General features: G+C 42.1%; 1 protein-coding gene across 3 annotated transcripts in view; it reads right to left on the reverse strand.

Moving 5' to 3' along the window:
* Positions 1 to 24,096, reverse strand: part of UTRN (utrophin) — a 4,744,936-nt gene that overhangs the window by 3,215,117 nt on the left and 1,505,723 nt on the right. For all 3 annotated transcript variants that reach the window (XM_044069601.1, XM_044069592.1, XM_044069610.1), the window contains one exon: positions 7,805 to 7,928. In XM_044069601.1, the coding sequence (XP_043925536.1) occupies positions 7,805 to 7,928 (124 nt within the window). The remainder of the gene's footprint in view (positions 1 to 7,804; positions 7,929 to 24,096) is intronic.

The raw sequence follows: 24,096 nt of genomic DNA on the forward strand, positions 1-24,096 counted from the left end.
CAATTTCCCTTTTGGTGCTTGAATTAACCTATCCCATTTGGTGCTACACTGGCCTTATTAATCCATATTCACAGGATAAAGCATTTAGTGCAGGGGGTAGTCCTGGGATAGATCTTCCTTTTCCCATCCATACATCTAAGCTGTGCTTGAATATGGACAGGGATGAACTTTGTTTTATATGGATGGGAAGTCTGTTCCAGAACACTATCCTCTGCAAAATATACCTGTCCCTCCAAACCCTCTTGCTGATGGTGCAGAAGATGTTTAGGTCATTAGACAAAGTTTCTGGATGACATTTGACTTTCCGATGTTCAGTAAGTCCATCAGTACTGGGTCGGAGGATAACGTGCATGCCAAACACAAGTCACCTCTTAATAGTCTGTAGGATGCCAAGTAAAGTGAAAGAGCTTTGAATCGGTCCATATGGGACATCTTGTTCAGGTCTTGTACCCTTTTAGTAAGGTACTTCTATGGGAGTCCTAGTTGTTGTTGCATGCGTCTGGACAGATACATACCAAAGAGGAAATTATACCCAATGATGTTCCTAACGAGGGTTGAATAAAAGAAACATCATTGGGTATAATTTCCTTATAAACAATCTAGATTGTTTATAAGGTGTGCAATACAGAAGGGCTTTCTTATGGCAATGGACACATGTTGATCCAACATTACTTCACTATCCACATAAGTGCCCAAATCCCAAGCAATTAGGTCAACTCTTATGAATGTGTTGTCAATGTGGCAGCTTCCTGGAGTATATTACTTTCCAAAGGATACTGCAAGGCATTTTTTTAGCATTCAGTTTCAGTCCATGATTTTGGCATCAGTTACTTGAGACAAACCTTCCTGCAGGATGACAAAGTCATTTGGGGATTCAATAATTTCTCCTAGGATGCAGTCGTCTGCAAACTTACTCAATCAAAACCCTTTGCTATTTGCTTTTACTTCAGAAAATTACATGCCAAACAGAGGTCCTAGCAGACCATCTGTGGACATTGCAGTTGTTGCATGTTTCTAGTCAGGTACATACTGAAGGGGGCATTATACTCTATGAGGAGTATGATGAGGGCAGAGTACAGTGGTATGATGGCCTTTCTGTACCTACATGTAATGCTCTTGCTTATAAGTTGAGCAACATAGGATTTTCTTACTACCTTGGACACATGTTGGTGTCCATACTTTTAGGGAAGTATTATTGTCGACGTAATTACTTGGGGTGACACACTTCTCAAACGGTATTATAATGCATTTCCTGTTATTGAGTTTTAAGCCATGGAGTTGGCACCAAACATTTGTCTGTGTTGGACCTTCCTGAAGGGTGTTCTCATCTTAGGGAGATTCGATGACTGCTCCCAGTTTTCAGTCATCTGCAAACTTAGTTGGCCAGAGGCCTCTGACATTGGCTTTAACATCTGAGAAGTAGATGCCAAGGAGAAGTGCACCTAGTACAGAGCCCCGGGGGGACTCCACTGGTGAACAGCCTCTTTATGGAGATAGCCTCACTAGTTCTAACCTCCAGGGTCTTATCAGTGAGCCAACTAACTATCCAGCATGTTCATAAAAAGGGTTTACACCTAGTTCCATAAGTTTGTTGCCAATGCCCGAGTGGGGTATTACACCAAATGGTTTAGCCAGATCTAGGTAGGCAGTATGCATCATTTTTCCCTCATTCATTGCCTTAGTGACCTTTTCAAAGAAGTCCAGTGTCTGGAGGTCTCCTATGTCCTTTTTGATAATTTCCAAGATAATTCTTTTCATGGCTTTTCAAGTAAGACTAGTCAGACTAATGGGTCTGTAAGTTTCCAGGATTTGCTGAATGTCCTCCCTTATGAAGGGGGGGTGACCATTGCCATCCTGCATACATGTAGCACAAAGCCTGTTTTAAGACTACAGTTAAATAACGGCTCAAGGGGTCCTGATAGGTTGTATTTTAGACTATTCAAGAGACATTACGGGATGTCATCGGGGCCCACAGAGGCTGTGTTCTTGGTTTTAGTGAACACAGCCAGTACATGCGCCCTAGCTATAATTGGAGAGGTTATGTTTGAGGGTATTTCTGGAAGGATGGGTGGGGGTGGGAGGTTAAAGCTGGAACTGAATTTGTCTCCTAACAGGTTTGCTATATCACCAGGCTTGGTGAATGTGGCACCAATAACCACCAGTCCAGCACATGGATGTGTGCTGCCCTTGAGGTTTCATACCTGAAGGTTTTATAGTTATAGCCTTCTTTTCCAATTTTCATACTGGAGAGCTCTGAGCAACCTGTAGATCAGTGGGCATTCTTTGTGGAAGCCTTGTATATCTTATGGCATTACAGACCTAATTATCTTATCAAAAGTTTGTCTCCCTGCAATGAAACTGTGCTGACCTAGCTGCATCAAATCTGGTGAGGGATTCAGCTACTCCTATTGCTAATCAATGTGAATTGCACATCAAGTCTCCCTCAAACTAAGCCACTGGCTTACTGAGACAAACCTGATCAACAAATCATAAATAAAACAATTAGCAGCTATTAATGCTATGTAACTGTGGTTCAACACAGAAACTGGACTGTATAATATTTGGAACATAAAGGTCTTTACCTTCTTTAAAAAGGGTCTGTATTATAAGATCGACATTTGAAAACATCGAACCTATGGTCGATGTCTTCAAACAATGACCTTATAAAAAGACAAAAAAAAAAAAAAAGAAAAAAGTACCGTAACGGGTTTAAGCAGGGGGGCAAGCCCCCCCTGCACCCCCACACCCCCCGCTACTTAAATATACCAACTCCGAGACTGCACTACATTGCAGTAAAATGAAATCTCCCCTTATGGAGATTTCCATTTACACGCTCGAGAATCTGAGCATTCGATATTCTCATGTCGACAATGTCAGATTCAACATTGTCGGCTTTCGAGAATATAATATAGACCCTTTAAAAATGACAAATTATTTGGTTTCCATGCCTCGGCAACCTTCTACTCCTTCAACCCATACCCACAATATTTTTCAGAATGCTTGGTAAATGGTGACTCTCCATCCTCAACACCTTCCTTCCCGTGTTTACAGTAAATTACTATTGGTTACATAAAAACAAACCCATAGCATAGGCTGAAAAAGGGTGGGTGCCTTGCTCTGGGTGCAAGATCTTAGGCAGCCTCCATACTGTACCTCCCAGCTTGCTCTCAGCCACCACTGGAAGAGATCAACCATATGATGGGTACAAGTGTATGCGTTCTTCTCTCCTAGGATGGGAAAGCTGGTCTCCCTGCCAGCAAGTTAAAACCAGAGAAGCTAATCGTACCTGGGTCTCCTTGGCTATAGTCATTGTTTTATGTCTCTATGCCATGGTGCTGGCTGGTAATATGGCTAATATTTGTGTCTGTCCTACCAGTTTGGCAACCACAGGACCAGTCTAGGTTTCATATACCATCAAATTTCATAACTTTCCAATAAAATATATAAGGAATGAAATCTGCAGCATGTAAGCAGAAGTAATGAACCATGTACTGGAAAGTAAAGGGGCCCAAGTACACACTCTATGCATGGTCCATGAAGTCTTAATGCATAATGACTATGAGCTCACGTATGGTCATATGCAGTAGCTAAACACTGCAAGAACTGTGCCAAGCTAAGGATTTCTGAAATGCAAGTTAATCTGTTAATGACTATGGAGGGCTTTCAAGGTGAATCTGCAAAGCATTCTTGGCAGGGCAAAGAAAATGAACAGCTGGTTTGCCTTTCTATGCTAACAGATTTAACAGGTATACATAATAAACATAAGGAATGGAGGAAAGACCCCCCCCTCCCCCCAGTTTTCCAGCACATGGGAGGTCCAGAAACTGGTCTGAGCAACAGCTCAGAAGACATGCTAGGAAGAAAACAAGGATTAGTCTGTAAAAAGACTGGGTCCTTGTAAAAGAATAAATATAAACTTTTTGCACATGAAATCTGAACCTTAGATGTGCCAAGCTGAAGTGTTGGGCACCAGGAACATCATTTTTCAAGAAACAAACATCATGAATGCGAAATCATCTGGGTCACAAAGTGCACTCAAAAAGTTGATCATAAAGTTCAGGTCCCACTCAAGTTAAGGGCACAGCCTTCCTTAAAGGGCAGAGATGACTGATCAATGAAAACAGTTCTTCCAGTCCATGCCAAGCCACAGTCCTGTCTTCCAAGAGATAATACGCTGAAATGGCAAATGCACATATGCCATGTGTTGAAATTAAGGCCTAAATCAAAAAGTAACTGAGAAAGGACATGCATCCTTGAAGGCTTAAAAATAAGAGAGGACCAGATGGCAAACCTTTTTCACTTGGTCATACAGGTAACTTAAGCAAAAACGATTCATATAGCAATCTCTAAGAAATCTCCAAGATTTCCAAGGGAAATTCTACCAGCTGAACAAACATTACTGAAGTAGCCAAGTTTTTAGGAGAAGCTAGTCATTTTATAAGCACAAAAGCCCTCAACTGCTTGGGCTGATATGGGTCCTGGTACAAGCTCAAATTCAAAAACAGTGGGGCCAGTCTCTTACAGGACATAGTGGACGAGAAAGTACAATTCCATACAGAAATCAGAGGCACAATCAAACAAGGGTTTAGAGACAATATAAGGAAAGCATAAGGCAATATTTCTGTTTACTAATACATTCAACCTGCCTTGCTGAATGAAGTAAAACTTCAGTAAGGCTGCATTCTCCTAGACATTGAAGAGCTCACAAATTCTGGAGTGCCATACTTTGGAAAGATAGCCTGAATATTGTCCTGAAGCCAAGAGAAATACCGCACATGCACCCAATGCTGCAGACATGACTGCATGGCCATGAGGTGGAGGAGACACTGAAGAGGTCTCCTCAGTTCTAGCAAGATAAAACTTCCTTGAGTCATTGAAAGTGAAAGACAGACTTGGCCAGTGTTCAACTACAAAGCCTTTGTTAAGTGACGCTTCAAGGACTCACTCCAAGCAAGCTGGACAGTAGCAGAGATATTCGAGACAGTAGCAGAGACATTCTAGATGCCAGGCTGTGGGTGTCAGGGCTGGAACCCATGTACTCATAGCCAAAAGTGCATGCTCAAGAAGGTACCATTTCTACTCCCATCAGCAACAGCAACAAAGCAATACGAGGTGTGAGCTTGGTCTCTCATATAAATCCAAACAGTAGTAGTTGACTATAAATCCCAGACATTCCAAAACAAATGAACTACCAAAACCAAGAAATCCAACACCAATGTTGCAAGACTAGAAAATGCAGGCTTCAAAACTTGCAAGCAGAATGCTTTATCAGGCAATAAAAAAATCACAATATATTTCTCTTAAAAATCACATGACCTTAACCAACTAATTAACCGAGTCATCTTCTTAAAGCTGTATGGTCTACTTAACATGTTTATGCAATTCGGTCAATATGGGCTTAATGCCAACAGTACCATTTAAATCAGGATATCTATATAATCTGTTGTTCCATCTACATTCTGCATTCTCTGTAAATGTGGTAATATCTCCCCCTCTCAGTGGTTCATCCACTACTTGCAGAACCATAATTTTAAAATATGTTGTGCATCTATATCCCTAATATGCTTACACAAGGCATTTGTTGGTTTATGCCTTCTAATGTCTGACAAATGATCCATACATTCCTTTAATTTTCTATTCAGATCTCCTATGTGAAATGCTTCACAGATGTCAAACTTGGGCATATATACATAATTTTACTATCTCGGTCAGAGCAATCTTTTAAAATGAATATATATACATATATATATATGTGTGTGTGTCTGTGTGTGTGTGTGTGTGTGTGTGTGTGTGTGTAGGATGCATTACTTACTTGTGTGTGTGCACAGAAAGTATATCTTTGTATATGCATATGCCCTTTTCCCATCACTTTTCATGAAACTGTTTCTTTTAATATTTATTTTCTACAGTCTCAAATTTCTTACGGCCAAAACTCAGACCCTTATTCACTACATCCTTTAACTAAAGAATATTACTCAAGATGTTCCAATGTTTACTTCTTCTTTCGGCATATTCCCGGTTAGGGGTCGCCACACTGGATCACCTGTCCGCTCATGATTCGCAGTGGAGTTTTACTGTGTCAAGTTGCCAGCCTGGCACCCAACCTTCCACAGAAGGCACACACGCACGCACTCAAGCCTAGGGCCAATTTAGAGTGTCCAATTCACCTACAGCATGTCTTTTGGATGTGGGAGGAAACCGGAGCACCCGGAGGAAACCCATGAGACCACAGGGAGGACATGCAGACTCCGCACAGAAGGCACCCCAGCTGAGATCGCTTTTTACTACTCCCTTTCTTCTATAAACTGTCAACATACATCTTGCATGCTTTGGTCCTTCAGCTTCATTTCTATCATCCACCTTGTTAAGCGCTAGCCTCACATTCTCTATTCCTCCTATTATTAGTCAAATGTTCTTGCAACTTATTAGAATCATAACCTCTATCTACAAAATCAATAACCATATCATGTGACTGGCTCTCCATGATTCCATCCTGAGTATTCAGCTTAGCTACTCTTCGACTCCCATCAGCATCAACAATAATTAAGAGAGGTGAGCTTGGTCTTCTCTCATATATACCTGAATGAGACCACCCTGTGCACAATGGGCAAAATCTATGGCAGGGGTGGGCTTGGAAGGAAGAGAACTTAGCCTGTGCTGCCTACTGAATCACATACATTCTACCATCATTCCTACTCTGGCCAAGGAATCTTGAGGGAGACGCTCCTGCCAGTCCTTGTGTTGGTCACTCTAAGGCTTCTTATGCCATCTCCTTTAGGTGGTGGAAGGGATGAAATGCTGACATTTTTAAACCTCTTCATACTACACTTCTCCAAGGAAGTGTAAGTGCTGGTCCTGGCTGGTGATCTGATCATTTCATAAGTCTATGCCTAACATGGAAGTTTTTCAATGACATGATAGGAACAAGATCAGAAATACACAAGCAACAACCAAGAATAAGGGAATGCAGGGGATGAGTGCGCTGTCCAAGGATGGCGCATGATCCTCAATAAACGAAACAGACATCTCAAGAATTGTGCCAAGCTAGGAATACCAGAGAATATGAAATTCAACAGTTACTAATCACTGCTGAGAGACCTTAAACCTACAGCATACTGCTATAAAAATTAACCCCATCAGCCAGTACCGCTTAATCCTTAAAACATAACAGGAGACATACATTTGAGACAGTGGAACCCTGTACAGGTTTCTGCAGTTCAAGAATGCCATAATCCCATTTGTTGATGATCATTCTTCTAGATTAAACTTGGTCCACTGACTTGGATGAATTAAAGCATCCAATTACATTTTTATAAGCTACTTACATAATACAAGCGAGGCAATGCACTCCCGACCTTACTTGCACAGCTGTAAAACCACAGCATGTTTATACCACATCTTCATGCATATTTCCTGTTGTGTCTTTAAAATGTTTTTCGCACACAATATATGTAATTTTACTTTGACAGTCTTACCTTAAACAATTAAAAACGGAGATAAGCATATACCATGAAATGAAGGGAAGACAGTGAAACTGGTAATACCAGTGGGAGATACTTAACCGGTATAAAAGACAAACAGAGCAAATTAAAGCAGAACCTAAATTCACAACTGTAAAATTCCTCAAGTACTTTGGATTTTGCATGCTACATACGAATACATTTGACAATAAAATGCATTACTTCCACCCTCCTGACAAGTGTACCTAACGCTTCATTTTAGGGAGACTACTTTTCAATGCACCCAGTAATACCTTTTTAAAATAAGGATCCATTCACTAAAACATACTGCATTTCCATGTTACCTTTAACGTTTCTTTTATGTCGGCAGTCTCTCTCATCTTCTGGTAGTCTTTGATCTCCACAGCACGAATGGCGGCCTTTGATTTTGAGATCCAGCTCAACAGCTCAGCAGAATCAGCATCAAACCTGCTCAAAAGATCAGAATGCAACACATCATGACTTCATCACCTTACACATCCAGCACAAAAAGGAAAAGCAGATAACCCACAAAGAAAGTATGGCAAACTGCAAGGAAAATATACAACGCTCATGCTCGGTTTAGCAGACAGGCTTGTCTAGGTTCTGCAACATAGTTTCTGGAAGATGTTTTACTAATGCAACAGTTCATGTAAGCTGCACATCGGCAATGGAAGAGTTATTAGTCAAAATGTAAATACTCAATAAGTAAAACATAAGTCCAGAAAGCCCTCTGAGCAGACACTATCATTCTTATAGACACAGCATTAAAGATGTCACCAATAAAACAATTCATTTTTGTTAATAAAGATGAATATATCTGTTCCACACCAGTAAGTCTGCCTTACAGCCTGACTTGAAACAGAGATTTGCAGCAAAATTAATCTGGCTGCAAAGATCAAAACTGAAATGACCAGACAGGATTCTTACTCGCACAACACTGCTGCCTATGTTATCATGGCTAGTATTACAACAATGGTCGGGCTCCTCCTTTGTTGACAGCACTACATATATAAAAGTAAACTGCCTCATAACCCAATCATAGGCTACTTTATTTTATGCTAAGTACACAAAGGTCTGTTTCTATCTGCATATGACAATGATAGGCTTATTAAGGCCCTGGTGGTCGTTAGCCTAGTATATGCTTAAGAACTTAAATGATGGACTAGATTAGAAATGCTAAATCTATGCCATGAAAATGGACAGTACAAAATATAGGTTTATGGCTACATAGTAACAAGAGATGATTAACCCAGCACTGCTTTTCATCTTGAATAACATGGCTAGTGAGGCATGAAGCAACATGACTAAACAAATTAAAGCAGCCTTCTTACTCACCTGAGTACTATCAGAGGCAATGTATTATCAATACATTAGTGAGCTATAAGTGCTGAAAGCAACAGTAAGGATAACACACATGCAGCTGTACAGTTAGGTATATCAAGCTCCTTATGGAGATGAAGACAGCACAGCCTGTAGTCTATGATTTTTGTAAAAGCCAGTAGCACTGGGGCAAGATCATGTGAATTTCTAAAAATGCACAGTACAGCACTCGCAATACAGTTTACAAGCATGATGGAAGAAATCTGTATGATTACCTGCAAGAATGTCTAACAGAGGAATGATGGTAATGCATGTTATGGCCAAAGGATGACAGAAGTGCATCAAAAGAGCCATCTTACCTTCAGCAGCAGGTGGTTTGACTGACGGAAGCAAGAACAATGAAAAGAGCTGCAGCTGCTATGAGGAAGTGACATGCCAAGGGTGATTGTCAAAAAAGTCAGAAAAGTTGTGCTTGACTCTACAGTGGTCAGGGCCTGGATACAGCTGCCACTGTCAGCACACCATACTGCTGTTGTTGTGTCTTTTGGCTTTTCCCGGTTAGGGGTCACCACAGCAAAACTCCGGTCCGCTAATGATTGGCAGTAGATTTTTACATGCAGAGTTGCTGGCCCTGACACAACCTTCAACAAAGGTACGCCCATTCACGAAGGTCTCCACACAGAAGACGCTCTAGCTGAGAATCGAACAGGACAACATCTTACTGTGAGGCGACAACGCTATCGCAACACCACCACCGCAGTCCATACTGCGTAAGGTAATTTTTACATCCATGATGAATGTGGCAAGTTATTTGTATTATGCAGTGAAGTAGAAAAGGGCTGAGAAAGGTCATTGCATGCCTTGTACACTGGTTCAATGCACCAAGTGCTGTTTTTACTATTACTATTAGGTACACACAAACTTAACAGAAGATATAGAATGCTTAGAGGCAGCCCCCACTGCTCCCACACTCTCACAAGTGACAGGAAGCTAAATGTCAGACATCTGGTACTTGAAATCAGCGTTTTCCCAATAGTAATGCCTTGGTGACGCAAGACATAAGTGCCAAAAATACAGCAGCAATCCTGGGCTGACAGTCCCTGGCACAGTGGTAATATGTTTAGTCTTCTCGTGTCATGAAAACAGAAGGTGTGAGAAGTAGGAGGACTTTTTGGCTGATGTTTAACTCCAGTCTTCTGATCGAAGTCAGCATGGCAACAGATTAGGCTACATTTCCGAAGACAGGCAAGCCAAATGTCAGCTACTCTCCGCATTCCTCCCAGCCAGGTCTTTCGGCACACACATCACTATCTGTTTCTGTGTTATCTGGGATACAGTCATTGCTTTACCTTTACATGCCATGAGCCAGCCTGGTAAGCAGAAACCTGACCACCAGTCAACAGCTGAATCCAGTCAAAGTGTCAGAGAAAAAGATGTTCACTATTCTAGAGACCATGAGGGAGCCTACGGTGTTGGATAGCATATCTTTCAACTTTCCAGATTTCTGCCTCATATTTTTGTCTGTTCCTCAAAGTTTGTTTTCTCCTGGCAAATCACTAAGGACTGAAGTCACTAAATAATGACATACATTCGAGTGTCAGACACTATATCCTTCCTTCAGAAAATGCAGGCTGACAAATCCTGTTGTTCTAGGAACCTTCCAAGTTTATAACACAAATATTTAAAATCTGTCCTTATTTTTGGGCTTTTGCCCCCTTTATTTTAAGCTCTGTCCCGCTTTCTTGCATTGAGAGGTTGAGACGCATGTGACTAGGCGACACCTACAGGGTATCAGATAGTAAAGTTTACACCTTCTCAGACCAGGTTAATGTCAGGGTGTTATGGACCAGACAATTTCAGGTTAATTATTTGAGAGAAATAATTTGGCTGTGCATACCTACTGAAGCATACAGTAGAAGAAATCCCAACACACTTATTTTAGAGAGAAAAAATGCAGATCTCCACTTCTATCAAATTTTCAAAGCAATGTAATGACAAAAAAATAAGTATGGGCAAGTGATCCATTCAATAAAGGGAAATCAATAAAATGAATAGGATTGCTGAGGTGGATATGCGCCTAATGTAAAAAGCTCATAAATAAGCAGATGCTATCAGTCTTTCTCCTTTCAGGAAGGATTTTTTGACTAGTTGTTCTTTTGTCTCTCTGGCTTACTTGTCATTTTATTAACTTTAAGAACATAAATACTGTCCAATGCAGAGGGGTACAGTCTTAAAAGAAATTATCAGCTCTGTATAAAACCATTCTTTTACGAGATTTTGTTAAATGAAAAGATAAAGAAAGGGGCGTGCTGCCTCAACACTAAAGCTTACACAGAGCGTGGACGAGTGTAGGGGGCATGTCGGACTGCCGAGCAGTCCAAAATTCCACGCCTCTGCAATGAAGAAAAGCTGCAATTTTGAGTTCCATGAGCGAGTCCGCTCACATGTGCATAATGGAAACACTACACTCCCCCATATGTTAAACTGACAAAATTAAAAATGAAGAGTTTTTTTATTTTTTTTATTTCATCCGATGTAGCTGCCATATTTGTGCGTGTTTGCTCATTGCAGTTAGCAGCTTAGACAACAGAAGAGGATAATAAGAAAAATATACACAAATTAAGCAAAATAGCGATAGTGTAGTGGTTAGAGCCTTCGCACAAAGAGGAGGTTCGAGTCCCACTACTGCGCATTCCATTCTCTGTTGGAAATCTGTATACAAAAATATTTCCTGACATTTTTTATGTATAAGTTTTGTAAAAAAGCATTGAAATATTAAATGTAGTAGTATGATTATATATATATATATATATATATATATATATATATATATATATATATATGAAGGTGAAATTGTTATGTATTCTGAGGCATGAGTACCCTATTTTAAACAATATAAAGTACTGCTAAGCACATTTTACCAGTAATGAGCATATTTAAATCCAATTGCGCGTAGCTGCGCACAGTGTTAACCAGCGCAACCACAATGTATTTGCACATAGCTGCGCACCGCGCTACCCAGCGTAATGTCGGGCAAAGCTGAGCAACGATGGGCAAAGTCGGTTAAACACTGCCACACCTTCATTACTATACCTTAACCAGTCTGGTCTGCCCAGTAGGAAAATAAAAAGCAGTGACAGGGCTCGAACTCAGGATACTGTGCACTATAGTCACAGTACTTAACCACAGCTGAGTTTTTCCAAAAGTGGCCAATCACAAATAAGTGTGGGAAATGAGGTACATTTGAGCTCCACAGGCGAGAATACTTGCTATAACTAGTTGTAGTTTCCTTATGCAGTCAGCATGGCCGGTGTTGGAGAAGGCATTCAATTTCGAGCGCAACGCTGGGGCATTGAGGAGTCCAAAGTAATGGTTTGGCTCCTTGTCCACAATCATGAGGAAAGACTCCTGCTGGCCCAGTACCAGGGTACCCAATATAAAACAGAGGCCTGGAACAGTCTTGCCCGTGGATCTCGCCAGTGCCACTGGTGTTCCTCGGACTGCTGAGCAGGTCAGGCAACATTATTCTGACCTGAAGCGACGTAGGGAGGATCAACTGGACCAGTGGATCCAGGAATGCCATGCGATGCCTAATGCCCCAGTACTAAGTAGCCATTGTATTACATAGTTAAGAATTGCTATGCTTATCTATACTATGGATAGGTATGTCTCAATATCACTGCATTTACTTCACAGCTGCAGGTGTCCGGGCTATGAACCAGCAAGCCCATGAAGATAGGCTACAAAGGCTGCGTCATCAGGCAGGTTAGTAATTATTCTGCATGCACTGTTATATAAAATAAAAGAGAGCCTTCAAAAAGTCTTTTAACCTAATAAATAATGGTTTAATAATCCTTTAATAAATGTATAATTCCTGGAGTGCGTCTGTGTCATTTTCTTTGATATGTCGTTGTACTGTTGCATTCTACAACTAGTAGTGTTGTATTAAGCACTGTCAACCCACACTTGGGTGGGCCCATATAATGTGGATGAAGGGAGTGCCAGTAGCTTTTATGCATATTTACAGCCCCCAACTGTTGGTTCATGCCCAGCATGTACGGGTTAATCTGGCACATGAGTAGCTTGGTATTGTGTTCCCCAGAAATGTCAGCGTGCTGCCAAAAATGCAGGGAGCTGTTAACATATAACTAATACTTTCACCTGAACATATCTAGACAATTATATGAAAGTAGAGCTGTCAGTGTACCATCTTAGCAGTAGTGTGTGTGAGCAACTCTCAAAATATGTTGCAGTAACATCTGCATCTTGGACAGTTTTGTATGTAAGATACAGCTCATGTATATAATGATCTAGCAAAATCCAATTGCACAATATATGGACATTGGGTAGTATAATAATACATATAAGGGACATATAACTGCAGTTAATAATGTGGTGTTAATTAAGCTTTTTCCACCCTACTGTATGTGCATAAAAAAATGCAATTCCACACCTCAATCGGTTTATGTCTAATCTCAAAACATTTTTTGCAACATATGTCCTATTGGTTTATAAATATTTGCATTTATTTCTATGCATGTGCCATGTTAAATACCACAATATTGGTGGCCTGTTGTCATCAATTAAACCTGCATGTTGTTGTAATGTCCACTATTGTTCTATATATGCATATGTTATGCTTGCTTTTCAACTGTTGAAAATCTGGTGTGTTGGGTTAATGGGAATACTTCTGCATGCTGTTATAACTAAATGGGAATGCTGTTGACTGTTACTAACCCATATCTTTATTAAACTTTCCAAACATAGTTCGTACGGGAAGGCCGGTCCCGGCGGACCCACCTGTCCCACCTCAGCTGGCCATGGCACCAGCAGATCTGGTGCCCAGCCTGGGACCTCCTCCTCCATTTGCCCTGTGCCACCTTTGGGTGGAAGCGCTGCAGGGGATGGGGCTCGGCCCCCCCGTGCAAGCGTGGGCGGAGGAGGGGCACCTATCACCCTTCGAACAGTCCGGGCTGTGGTGCGTAGAGAGATTGAATATTCTGTTGCAGAACCTATATGCCAGCTTGAGGCCCGAGTGGCGCAAATCCAGAGTCAGCTTGCCCCTCCTACACAGCTCACAGCACAGCCACCCTCTGGGCTGTGAAGGTGCAGTGGTGACTGTCCATGGGTGGGGACCTCAGTCCCACTGTTTTCATCTAGGGGCTCATGGGCTTGCGATTTCCACACATCCCTCCTCGTCAAAGGTGTTCACCCACCACGTGTCACATACCGCCCCTGTATGCGTCTTGTCCGTTTACCTCCCCAACCTACCTCCCCAAATATACCTACTTCCCTACTCCACATTCCACTCTCGCCTGAAAAAAAAAGGGGGGGAAATCTGCTCGCAAAAAAATTACGCCCCATACATAGCTGCCCATTTTGCACACATGTCCACCGGACACATGAAATGTTATTTAATTGGCATTACAAAATACTTTGTTGTCCTCACCCATTTCTCAGGGGTTGAAGGTTTCATATCTACCTCCAAATTTATTGCATATGCACAGCTGTTGAAGAAATGGGCAGCTATGGACCTTCCATACACCCACATCCTGCACATCCAGAGCTATTTACCATACTGTCTTTCCCTCTTTGTGCCCCTTTTTCACCAATCTCCCCATTTTTCTTTTCTTGCAAAGAAATGAGCGCGGGGGTTAGCGGGAGTAAGCACTATTAAGCAGTAGTTAGCGGGTCTGCGCTTGTTTGCGCTTGGCTAAGCAATGCGCAAACCCACTTACAACTGCTTAAAAGTGCCTTAGTCACTCTGTATGTGAGGGCACTTGTTCTGCTCAGGAGCAAAATAAAACACCTCTGTAAGTCTCGAACCCAGGACCTTGCACACACTACACAACATGAAGTACCACTAAGCCACGGTAGATATACATCAAGTTGGTGCTTAAATAAATATATCATGCATCGTAATGAGTGAATGTAAAGGAAAAATAGGTATACCATACCACACAACTTGTTCTGTGGATGTTGACCAACAGTTGTTGTGAGATTACATTACATGACTGTGATAAGAGAAGCAGCCATTTTAGCAGGAAATAATATTGCACAATCACTTTACAACCCCACACAGTACCACAGCAGGACAAATACGGGCATATCTATTTAGGGCAGAGGCCATACTTCCCAACTGTCCCTAATTTTCAGGGATGTCCCTGAGTTTGACACAAATTTTAGCGGTGTCCCTCTGAATCTCTCCGAAAACTACTGACTTTGGCCAGAAAGGTGAATTACACTTCATGAATAATGACAATAATTAAGAGTTAGATACTTCTTTTACTTCAGAAAAGGTGCATTAATTCATATGCTTTGATTCTCTCAATGTCTCAATTTAATGTCACTAATATTTTAAAGGTGTCCCTGACTTTTTCTTGACTTTTCCGAGTCTGTTCAAATATGTACCCGATTGGTTGAGAGGTCTGGCAGAGGGAGAAACACAGAGGCATATAAGCCTTTCAGCTGTTACACACTGTGCAAATAGCTTTGGAAGGAGTTTCGGAAGCACACCCTTATGTAGGAATACAACACTGAAATACAAATGGATGTAGCCATGTACTGGTACGCAACCAACTCTATGCCATTGCTCTATTGCTGAAAAGACCTGTGTGGTGCACAGACAAAAAATAACAGGCTATTCTCTGGCTATCATGTGGATAGGTCCACAGTTGGGAGTTACACAGACAGACTACTTGCCTTGATAAACTAACATGTACACAGCAACCCTGTAAGTCCAGCAAGATAAAATCCACATAATAGTACTTACGCTCTCTGTACTTCTGCAACCCTACCCAAATGTAGAATATACCTGTGTGTGCAGGGTCTACCAAGGATGTAGGTAAGCATACTCACAGTACTGAAATGTGTCCAGTTTTTCTGAGCACCTTGTGCTAATGTCAACACTAAAAAAGCACAAACTGTTTAGAACTGAGTAAATGAATATTCACAGTATAGCAGTTCACAAACAATTCTTGTGCCAAAGGAATACATCTCAATAACTAGCTTTGTATGGCAGTTAATTGTAACAGTCGAAAAGAAAGTACATCTTTCCATGTATCTTGGGGTAGCATTTTGAGGGGCGAGTACATTTCTACACTGACAAGTGGGTACTGGGAAGCAGCAACATTAGGTCTGAGTACATGTAAATCGCTGGCTACACTCCTGGCTTCTGATATAAGAACTATACCAACCTTCTGTCTTAAACAATGATGTCCACAGCAAACAAGGATGATCTCCATCTTGGAAAGCTGAAAGGGTCACGCCTACGTGACTCAGCAATTTATAGTACTGGGTTGCTATGACAGTGATTACTGTAATTACTACACAGCAGGCTGCATGCAACTAGCAAATGGTGGCCACTAATTGGTGCAGAGGCCTTCACATGCTCATGTGCAAATTCCTACAAAAGCAGGCTGCAATCTCTGCCAACAAACTCACTCTATTGCAGAGACAAAGAGAGAGAGAGAGACAGAGAAAAGGAAACGGAAATATTACCAAATCATACAAAGGAAAGGTATGACACACATATGTATTTACTGGCATGTAGTAGATGTTATTGAAGAATAATCTACATAATGTGAACCATTCATATGTGGCAGTAGTACTTCTTTATGCACAGATGTTCTGCTTAACTAATGCTATGGACAATACTGAGTGTACCTGTGGGCAGTGGGACATACCTGTGAAATGTGTAGCTCAGCATTAAATGTCAAAGATCTGATCCATGTTATCTGTGTTCCGCACAGTTGTGTGGCCAATGGCTGTTTGGGGGGGATTAGCACTAACATTATATAAACATGGGTGTGACAGAACACATGCATAATAGTCATATTAAAGTGTAGCTTAGCATTGACAACTGCTGTAGCAGTCTAGTATGCGTATCTAGCATCTGTTGCCATATATACCTCACTAATGTTAGTGTGTGCTCATATGTGACACCTGTTTGTGTTGCAGCAAGGCCCAACAGTTCAGCTGTGAGGACCAGGGACTTGCAACAGTGTGGACCCTTGTGTGTGTGTGCATGCCACATACATACGGAGAAATACATATGTGTCATATATATTCACATTTGTATATGTGCACAGAGCAGGGGACATATTGCAACTGTTTGTGAAGGGGGGAGATATATATGTTGTTGAAGGTTAGTATGCGCATATTTGTATGTAGGATTTAGTGTGTGACAAACAAGACAGCATACAGTGCTGGTATATGATATGTGGTGGTTAAACACTGTGGGTGGTTTGTTCAGTTTGCAATCTTGAAGCCAGTAAGGCCTGCTAAAGCTACCTGGGCTGTGAACACCTTCAATGCATTTGTCCCAAGACTGTGCAATTTTATTAAATTACTGTACACCTTACATCCTTTGTATAATTGATATTCTCACTATGAAAGGTGAAATGTATATGTGCCTACATATATATGTATATGTAGACCAATGGATGCGTATATGTATATATACATCTATCTATATCTATATCTATATCTATATATAGTTAGATATACTCATACACACCTACATCTACTTGTTGCAATAGATTCTCTGTACTTTTGACTGACTGTGATGGTCAATATGTTTGTGAATACGTCAAAGATATGTATCTGTGGGATAGCTTAGTGGGAAACTGTTTATGTCATGGTATTATGGGTCCTTGCTTTGATCCTAGTAAAAGCTGTGTATTCTGTTGCCAGGCAGAACAAGTGCTATTGCATACAGTGTGATTAAGTCCCTTGGTTTTAACTAGAGTGTGTCATTGGAGGCTAAAGCACTACATCTATGATTATTGATTGGTACCGATGTTGAATGCAAATCCTGTGTGTACTGCAGTACTACTTGAAGCTCTGGGCCTGTACAGAAAAGTATGGTGTATGTCCACATTGCTTGCATCCACTGTTTAGTGTGATATCTATATTCACCACAGATTACATTTCTCAAGATTGAGGTTGTGTATGTACTGACACACAGTACTGTATAGTACACACTGAAAGCTTATCTGGGTTGTCATACCTTTGTGTCCTGTAATTATATCTGATGTGTGTGTGGGTATGTCTGTAACATGTCCTTTGACATATGTGTGGTAAAACATAGCTGCGTATCTAGCAACATTCACAGTGTACTACAGCAGTATGCAACCTATATTCCCAATTGTGCATATATTTTGGCCACGGGTTTGGCATTAACAAGTTGTGTGGTATAATAGTAACACATTTATTGGACCTTACACTGATTGTGATGGATGATATATTTCTTTACACATCAGCTTGACGTATATCTGCTGTGGCTAAGTGGTGCATTGTGTTGCATACAGTGTGCCAGGTACTCTTGTATAGTCTTATATAGTGATTTTATTTTGTTGCTGTGCAGAACATGGTTCATTAGATAGAGAGTAAAAAAGGCACTTTCAAGCAGTTGTGGGGTGAGCAGTGATAAGTGGCAGTTAAAGTGTTTCACTCTCTGTTAGCTTATAGGTTGCTATACATGGCAGTTCAGTGATATCTGTACTGTAATCGTGTTAAATGTGCCATATGACTTGCTCAGACATATTTTTGTATTTGCGTCTTCCAGGGATCATGGCCCATCGCAGGAACCCCAGTTACATTAGTGCTGAAGATATCATCTTTACTAGCAGTATGATTCAGCACTACCGTCTCATGTTCTCACGAACCAGCCAGGACCAGCAGGAGCGTACTGCAATGTGGCAAGATGTTGTCCACAGGGTCAATGAGGTAGGCCTGCATAACCGGACATACAAGCAGGTACGTCATCACTGCAGTGATCTTCTCAGATATGTCCATCAGCATGCTGCTGTGCGTAGACAACAGCTTGCAACAGGAGGTGGTGTTAATATCCACACCCCCCCCCCCTCACCAGAGAGGAGGAGCTGCTCCTGAGCCTGGTGGCATCTTGCCCAACAACAACAGCTGCAGACATACACCATGATGGAGGTTGGAGCCACCCAGCAAGCACACATGGAGCATGCAAGTAACATGGCATATCTGTAGACTACTGTTATCTGTATTGGTAGATCATGCATATGTGAGATGTGAAGTGTGTCGTTCAAAGATGTGGAGCCTGTTGTTGTGCAATACTGATCATTTGGAACATAATCTGTAGCCCTGTGAATGTAAACTGTTGTTGTACTGTAATATTGCAAACACACAGTAGCAATGCCACAGTTGTGGCCACTGACAAACTGCCTCATCTCTATCTAGGTCCCTCTGGGGTGACATCAAGGCAGCAGACAGATGCTGGTGAGTGTGCTCTACATTTATTATTGTAAATAAAAAGTGCATGTCATAGTTAAGGTGTAGGCCATGTACACATACAACACACCTATCGATAATGCATGATGTGCATGTTTGGTGTAAGAGCACACACATCTCACTAATGTGATTAGCTGCCTCAAACACATGCAATACCCAGACCATCTCAAACAAATGTGGCTAGACTGTAGTGGATAGGCACAGTTGATACTCAACATGCACATAACATACACATCTATGTCATACACAGAGCATTTTAACATGCTACACAAAGGATTCCCAAACCCTCTGTAAAGACATACTCCAGTATCCAAAATCTCATCCACACATTACACATAATATACCTGAGGGGTAGAGGCCTATCATGGGGCATTTAAACACTACACATTCATGTCAGGGAATGCTCCTTATTGGCCTCCTTACAAACTCACATAACAACTGATTGTGAAATGGTGAATTTAGCCAAGGTAGTACAGTTCTGGCACAGCATGATTAGTGCTGGTTTGTGAAACATTTGTAGCCTTGAGTGACCACCTGACGCTTCATGATGATGGCCAATGGTACTATACCCCATCCAGTTATTGTAACCACAGTACTACAAATAGCTTTCATTGCTATACACCTTAATGTTGCGTGTGCACACATATGCACCTCTAAACAGTATGCATACCAATCACCATTTGCATAACTGACACATATGTCTTGTGATACTATTGAGTGGCTAAGATCATATGACACATATTGGGTATGTGTAGTGTTGAAATATGCAGTTGTGCTTTAGCATGCCATGTCATGGATGAGACTGGCATGTCCACAATATGATCTACACTCACCATAATTACTGTACATTGGGTATGTGGCTGAATGGTATTCCATCAATTATCCATGCACCACTAATGATGATGTGTGAATACTCATCATGCATGTGCTAAAAATGTGTCCACAATTATTTGCTAAAGATACAGAGGCTGTAATCAGCACTGGATACCTATCGGACACACAGATACACATCCAACAATGGTATGTACACCTGTGAGTTATGGTGCACAGTACATTGCAGGGTTATGAATACCTGCACAGCAATGTTGTGTCCATGTATGCATTGGGTTCCAGGGGGAGGGTCATCACCTAATAAAACACATGCATCAAAGCCATGTATACTGTCAGTAACAAGGACTGCCTACACTTGCACTGCATGCTGTTGAACAACACATGTCCTGCATGCTGACATGTGCGATATGACTGTTTTGCTTGCGATACTGTACCCCACCAACACCTGTTATTGTGTATGTTCGGTGATTGCTGGTGCTGTGTGTGTCTGCTTTAGGGAGGAGTGTAGTTGTGTGTGTGTGCATGTGTGAGTGTGTGTATGTAGTCTGAAGTCATGTTCGGGTCTTAAAGTATGTTTCCTGTTTTCCTCTCACAGGTACCGAGGTGGGGCTGGTTCAGTACAGCAGGGAACCTGATGTCACTGAGACAGACAGTGATGAAGAGGATAGGTGTGTTGAGGCACAGGCAGGTTTGTCAGGGTCTATTGTTGGGCCACCAATTGACAGTACACAAATCTCCACCCCATCCATGCACACAACCATACTGCCTGTACATCCATAACCATTGCCCTTAGCTGAGGGACAGTGTATAGTTGGTAGTGGCCAGGACAGTGTGGTATCTATGGGCACATGTATCAGGACACAGCAGCCATAGCCAGATGTCTGGAACGGTACCACATAGGGAGATGACCAGGGGATCTCGTCAGAGCACTGCTGGTCATCATGCCCCTGGCAGACGTGCCACATCTCTTTCTACCACACGCATGTTCCAGGCTGTCATGGAGGCACAGACATGAATGGAGTGGTACACCAGTCAGGGGCTAAGGGCACAGAGGGCTCATTACACCTCTGTAAATGACAGTATCTGTGACCTAGTAGGTGCCATAAGTAACTACTCTGAGGATATTGATAGACGTTAGGGTGAGACATTGGATGTCCTCCACAATGTCATGTCCATGTGTCAGGACAGTGCGGGAAAGTTGAGACATCTATGTGGATGTATGTCAGCAACATCAGCAGCTGGAGGTCGACGTGGATGGCCAGCAAGTCATAGCCGCTCCCGTAGTGCCAGTACCAGCCCCGGCAATGTTGGGGGGGCTGTCCATAGACCGTCCTAGCAGACCATGTGCACGTGGCTCTTGCCAGTCCCAGCAGGGACCTGGATCCAGTGGACATATGTCAACCTCTTTGGATAGTACCCAATGTGGATTAGCACCTGATACTGTCTGTAGCACCCCTGCCAGGCACAGGTTCCATATCCATGGCCAGAGACAGTGATCTATAAAGCCTGCCAGGTACAGTCTGTATCTGTCTCACAAATCCCTGTATATGGCAGCCACATGGTGGAACTGTGTGCATGCAGAGACACACAAACCAGAAACCTAGGGCAAACACATACCTGCACACATAACATCAACATTGGCCCATAACAGTACTCATGGCACACACACACACACACACACACATCGATTATATGGCTCAGTGTAGGCCTCTGGCAAACCAACAACACACCCTGTGCATATGATGAAACCAGTGCTACCTCCTGTCATCTGTAACATTGATGCAGGAACAGGCTAACCTGGTGCTGATGCACAGGGTGACTTTAATAAAGTATAGCAATGGTTGGATGTGTAGCATGTTGTCAGCAGTAAAGTGCAATGATATCCTTAAAGGTGTAGCTGAGCAGGCATGACGCATTAAAGCTGTAATTAGTAATGTTTTATTGTTTTCACCAGTGTTTATTTCAATTGTGTTTTGTTTGCCCATGTGCCACTTGGCTGATGTGTGTAGTTGTGTCAGCATGCATTATACAATGGACAGTAAGTGTGGGGTGTGTGCAACACATGTTTGCAGGTGTCTATTTGTGAACAAGGTGGAGGTGCACTGGGCAGGGTGACATGCCCTGTATTGGCCAGTGTTAACACTCCATAGTATCTATTGGTGGCCAGTATGCATTGTGCTACACACATTTTGGAACTTGAGTACGCATGTGTGTGTATGACACGGGTTGACACTGTGCTGTGGGTGATGCTGTTGTTGCTATCTGTCATTGGTTTGCATTACTAAGGTTAACACTGCCCCAGCTGCATAATCCTTTAGTAATGCACACTGTTCACCTACAGGGTTGCATGGACCGTGCTATCACAAACGCAAGAAATTCTGACTTGTACAGTAAAAGTGCATTAGTCTCATGGACCCCTGCCATAAACTAAATATATAATAGGTGGTGTGAAGTTGTACCAAAAAAGAGTTGCATACCAAGAAGGGATAACCTCTCTGGTCAGTATCATTGGGAAAATACAATCCCTCAAACATACAAGGCAAGCTTCAAAAATACAAAATGGCAAGGATTCCAAAGACAACACTACAGCTTTCTTTAGTGTTGTGTATAATCTACAGGGGAAATCTCAGATCGGGTCACAGTTAATGTAAATGGTCACAAAGTACACTTATCTGACTGACATTACCAATTTCTTGTCAGACAGTTTGAATGCGGATTTCACCACCCTGTCGTTACACAAGGGCCACATTTCCAGACCTGAAGAATGTAAAACATGATGATTCACAGACACTCTAGTTAAAACATCTCTTTACCAAAGTCCAAACCACAGTGGCATGGTACTGGACAGTGTCCCTGGTTGTGTCATACACAAGCTGACATATGAAGTCACCACTGACCTAAACACTCTGTCCAGATGCAGCCTCTATACAGGTTACATACTTGTGGAATGACGCACGGTAATGGTGTTCACAGTCCACAAGGGTTGAGCTACAATGTCTTCTCCTTTCGGATGCTCCCATTAGAGGTCGCCACAGTAGATCATTTGTTTCCATTTCTTCCTGCCCTCTGCATCTTGCGCCGTCACACCATACACCTGCATGTCCTCTCTCACCACAGCCATAAAACTCATCTTAGGCATTCCTCTTTTCCGGTTACCTGGCAGCTTCATCCTTAGCATCTATTTCACTATATACTCTGCATCCCTCCTCAGCACATGTATAAACCAACTTAATCCTGCCTATATGGCTTGGTCTACTAACCTTCAAACCTGGACTGACCCTCTAATATACTTATACCTAAACCTGTCCACCCTCATCACACCCAGTGCAAATGTTAACATAAACTGATTAAGGGTAGAAAGTACAGTTTTGTACCTACCATAAATGTAGATGTCCAAACTGGATAGCATCTGCAGTCATAACAACTGGGTTGTCCTGTCGTCAGGCAGCCCTTCGGTCGGCCGGATTCCAAAGTCCGGGTCCGGCTTCGGCTGATGTCGCACTTCACCCGACGTCATCTCTGCTGGTCTTCGGGTATAAAGGCATCAGCCGATGCCATTTCTTCAGTGTTTCTTGCCCCAGATGCCAGTTGCCCTCTTGGAAGGCTAAATTTTTGGTAAATGCCAATGTTTCCAAAAAGATAGAAGGCAAACACAAAAAATAAGCATGTATGTACATATATACAAACAAATACACCATAAGAGACTCCCCCCACCAGCTAGCTATTAGGAGGGTAAATACCCTAGGAGTACCACAGAGGGAAGGAGGGAGTAATCCTGACTGCAGATGCTATCCAGTTCGGACATCTACATTTATGGTAGGTACAAAACTGTACTATGTCCTTCATGGATGCATCTGCAGTCATAACAACTGGGTAGAATACCATAGCCAACTAGGGAGGAGGAAGAATAGATTATGGTGTGGTTAGGATCCCTTGCAGTACAGCAGTGGCAAACCCTGCTCGGGATCTGGAATACAGAGGTAAATTATAATGCTTGGCAAATGTATGCACGGAGGTCCAAGTAGCCGCCTCAATAATGTCCTTGGTTGCCACTCCTCGTAAGAAGGCTGTGGTAGTGGCTGTTGCCCTTGTAGAATGAGGCCTTATGTTCTGTGGAATTGGTTTTCCATGGAAGGAGTAACAGAATCGTATGCAATTTCCTATCCATTTGGAGATTGTCTGTTTGGAAATAGCTTTT

The sequence above is a fragment of the Protopterus annectens genome, chromosome 1.part0 (assembly GCF_019279795.1).
Source record: "Protopterus annectens isolate FY-2018-M chromosome 1.part0, PAN1.0, whole genome shotgun sequence".
NCBI classification, from domain to species: domain Eukaryota; kingdom Metazoa; phylum Chordata; order Ceratodontiformes; family Protopteridae; genus Protopterus; species Protopterus annectens.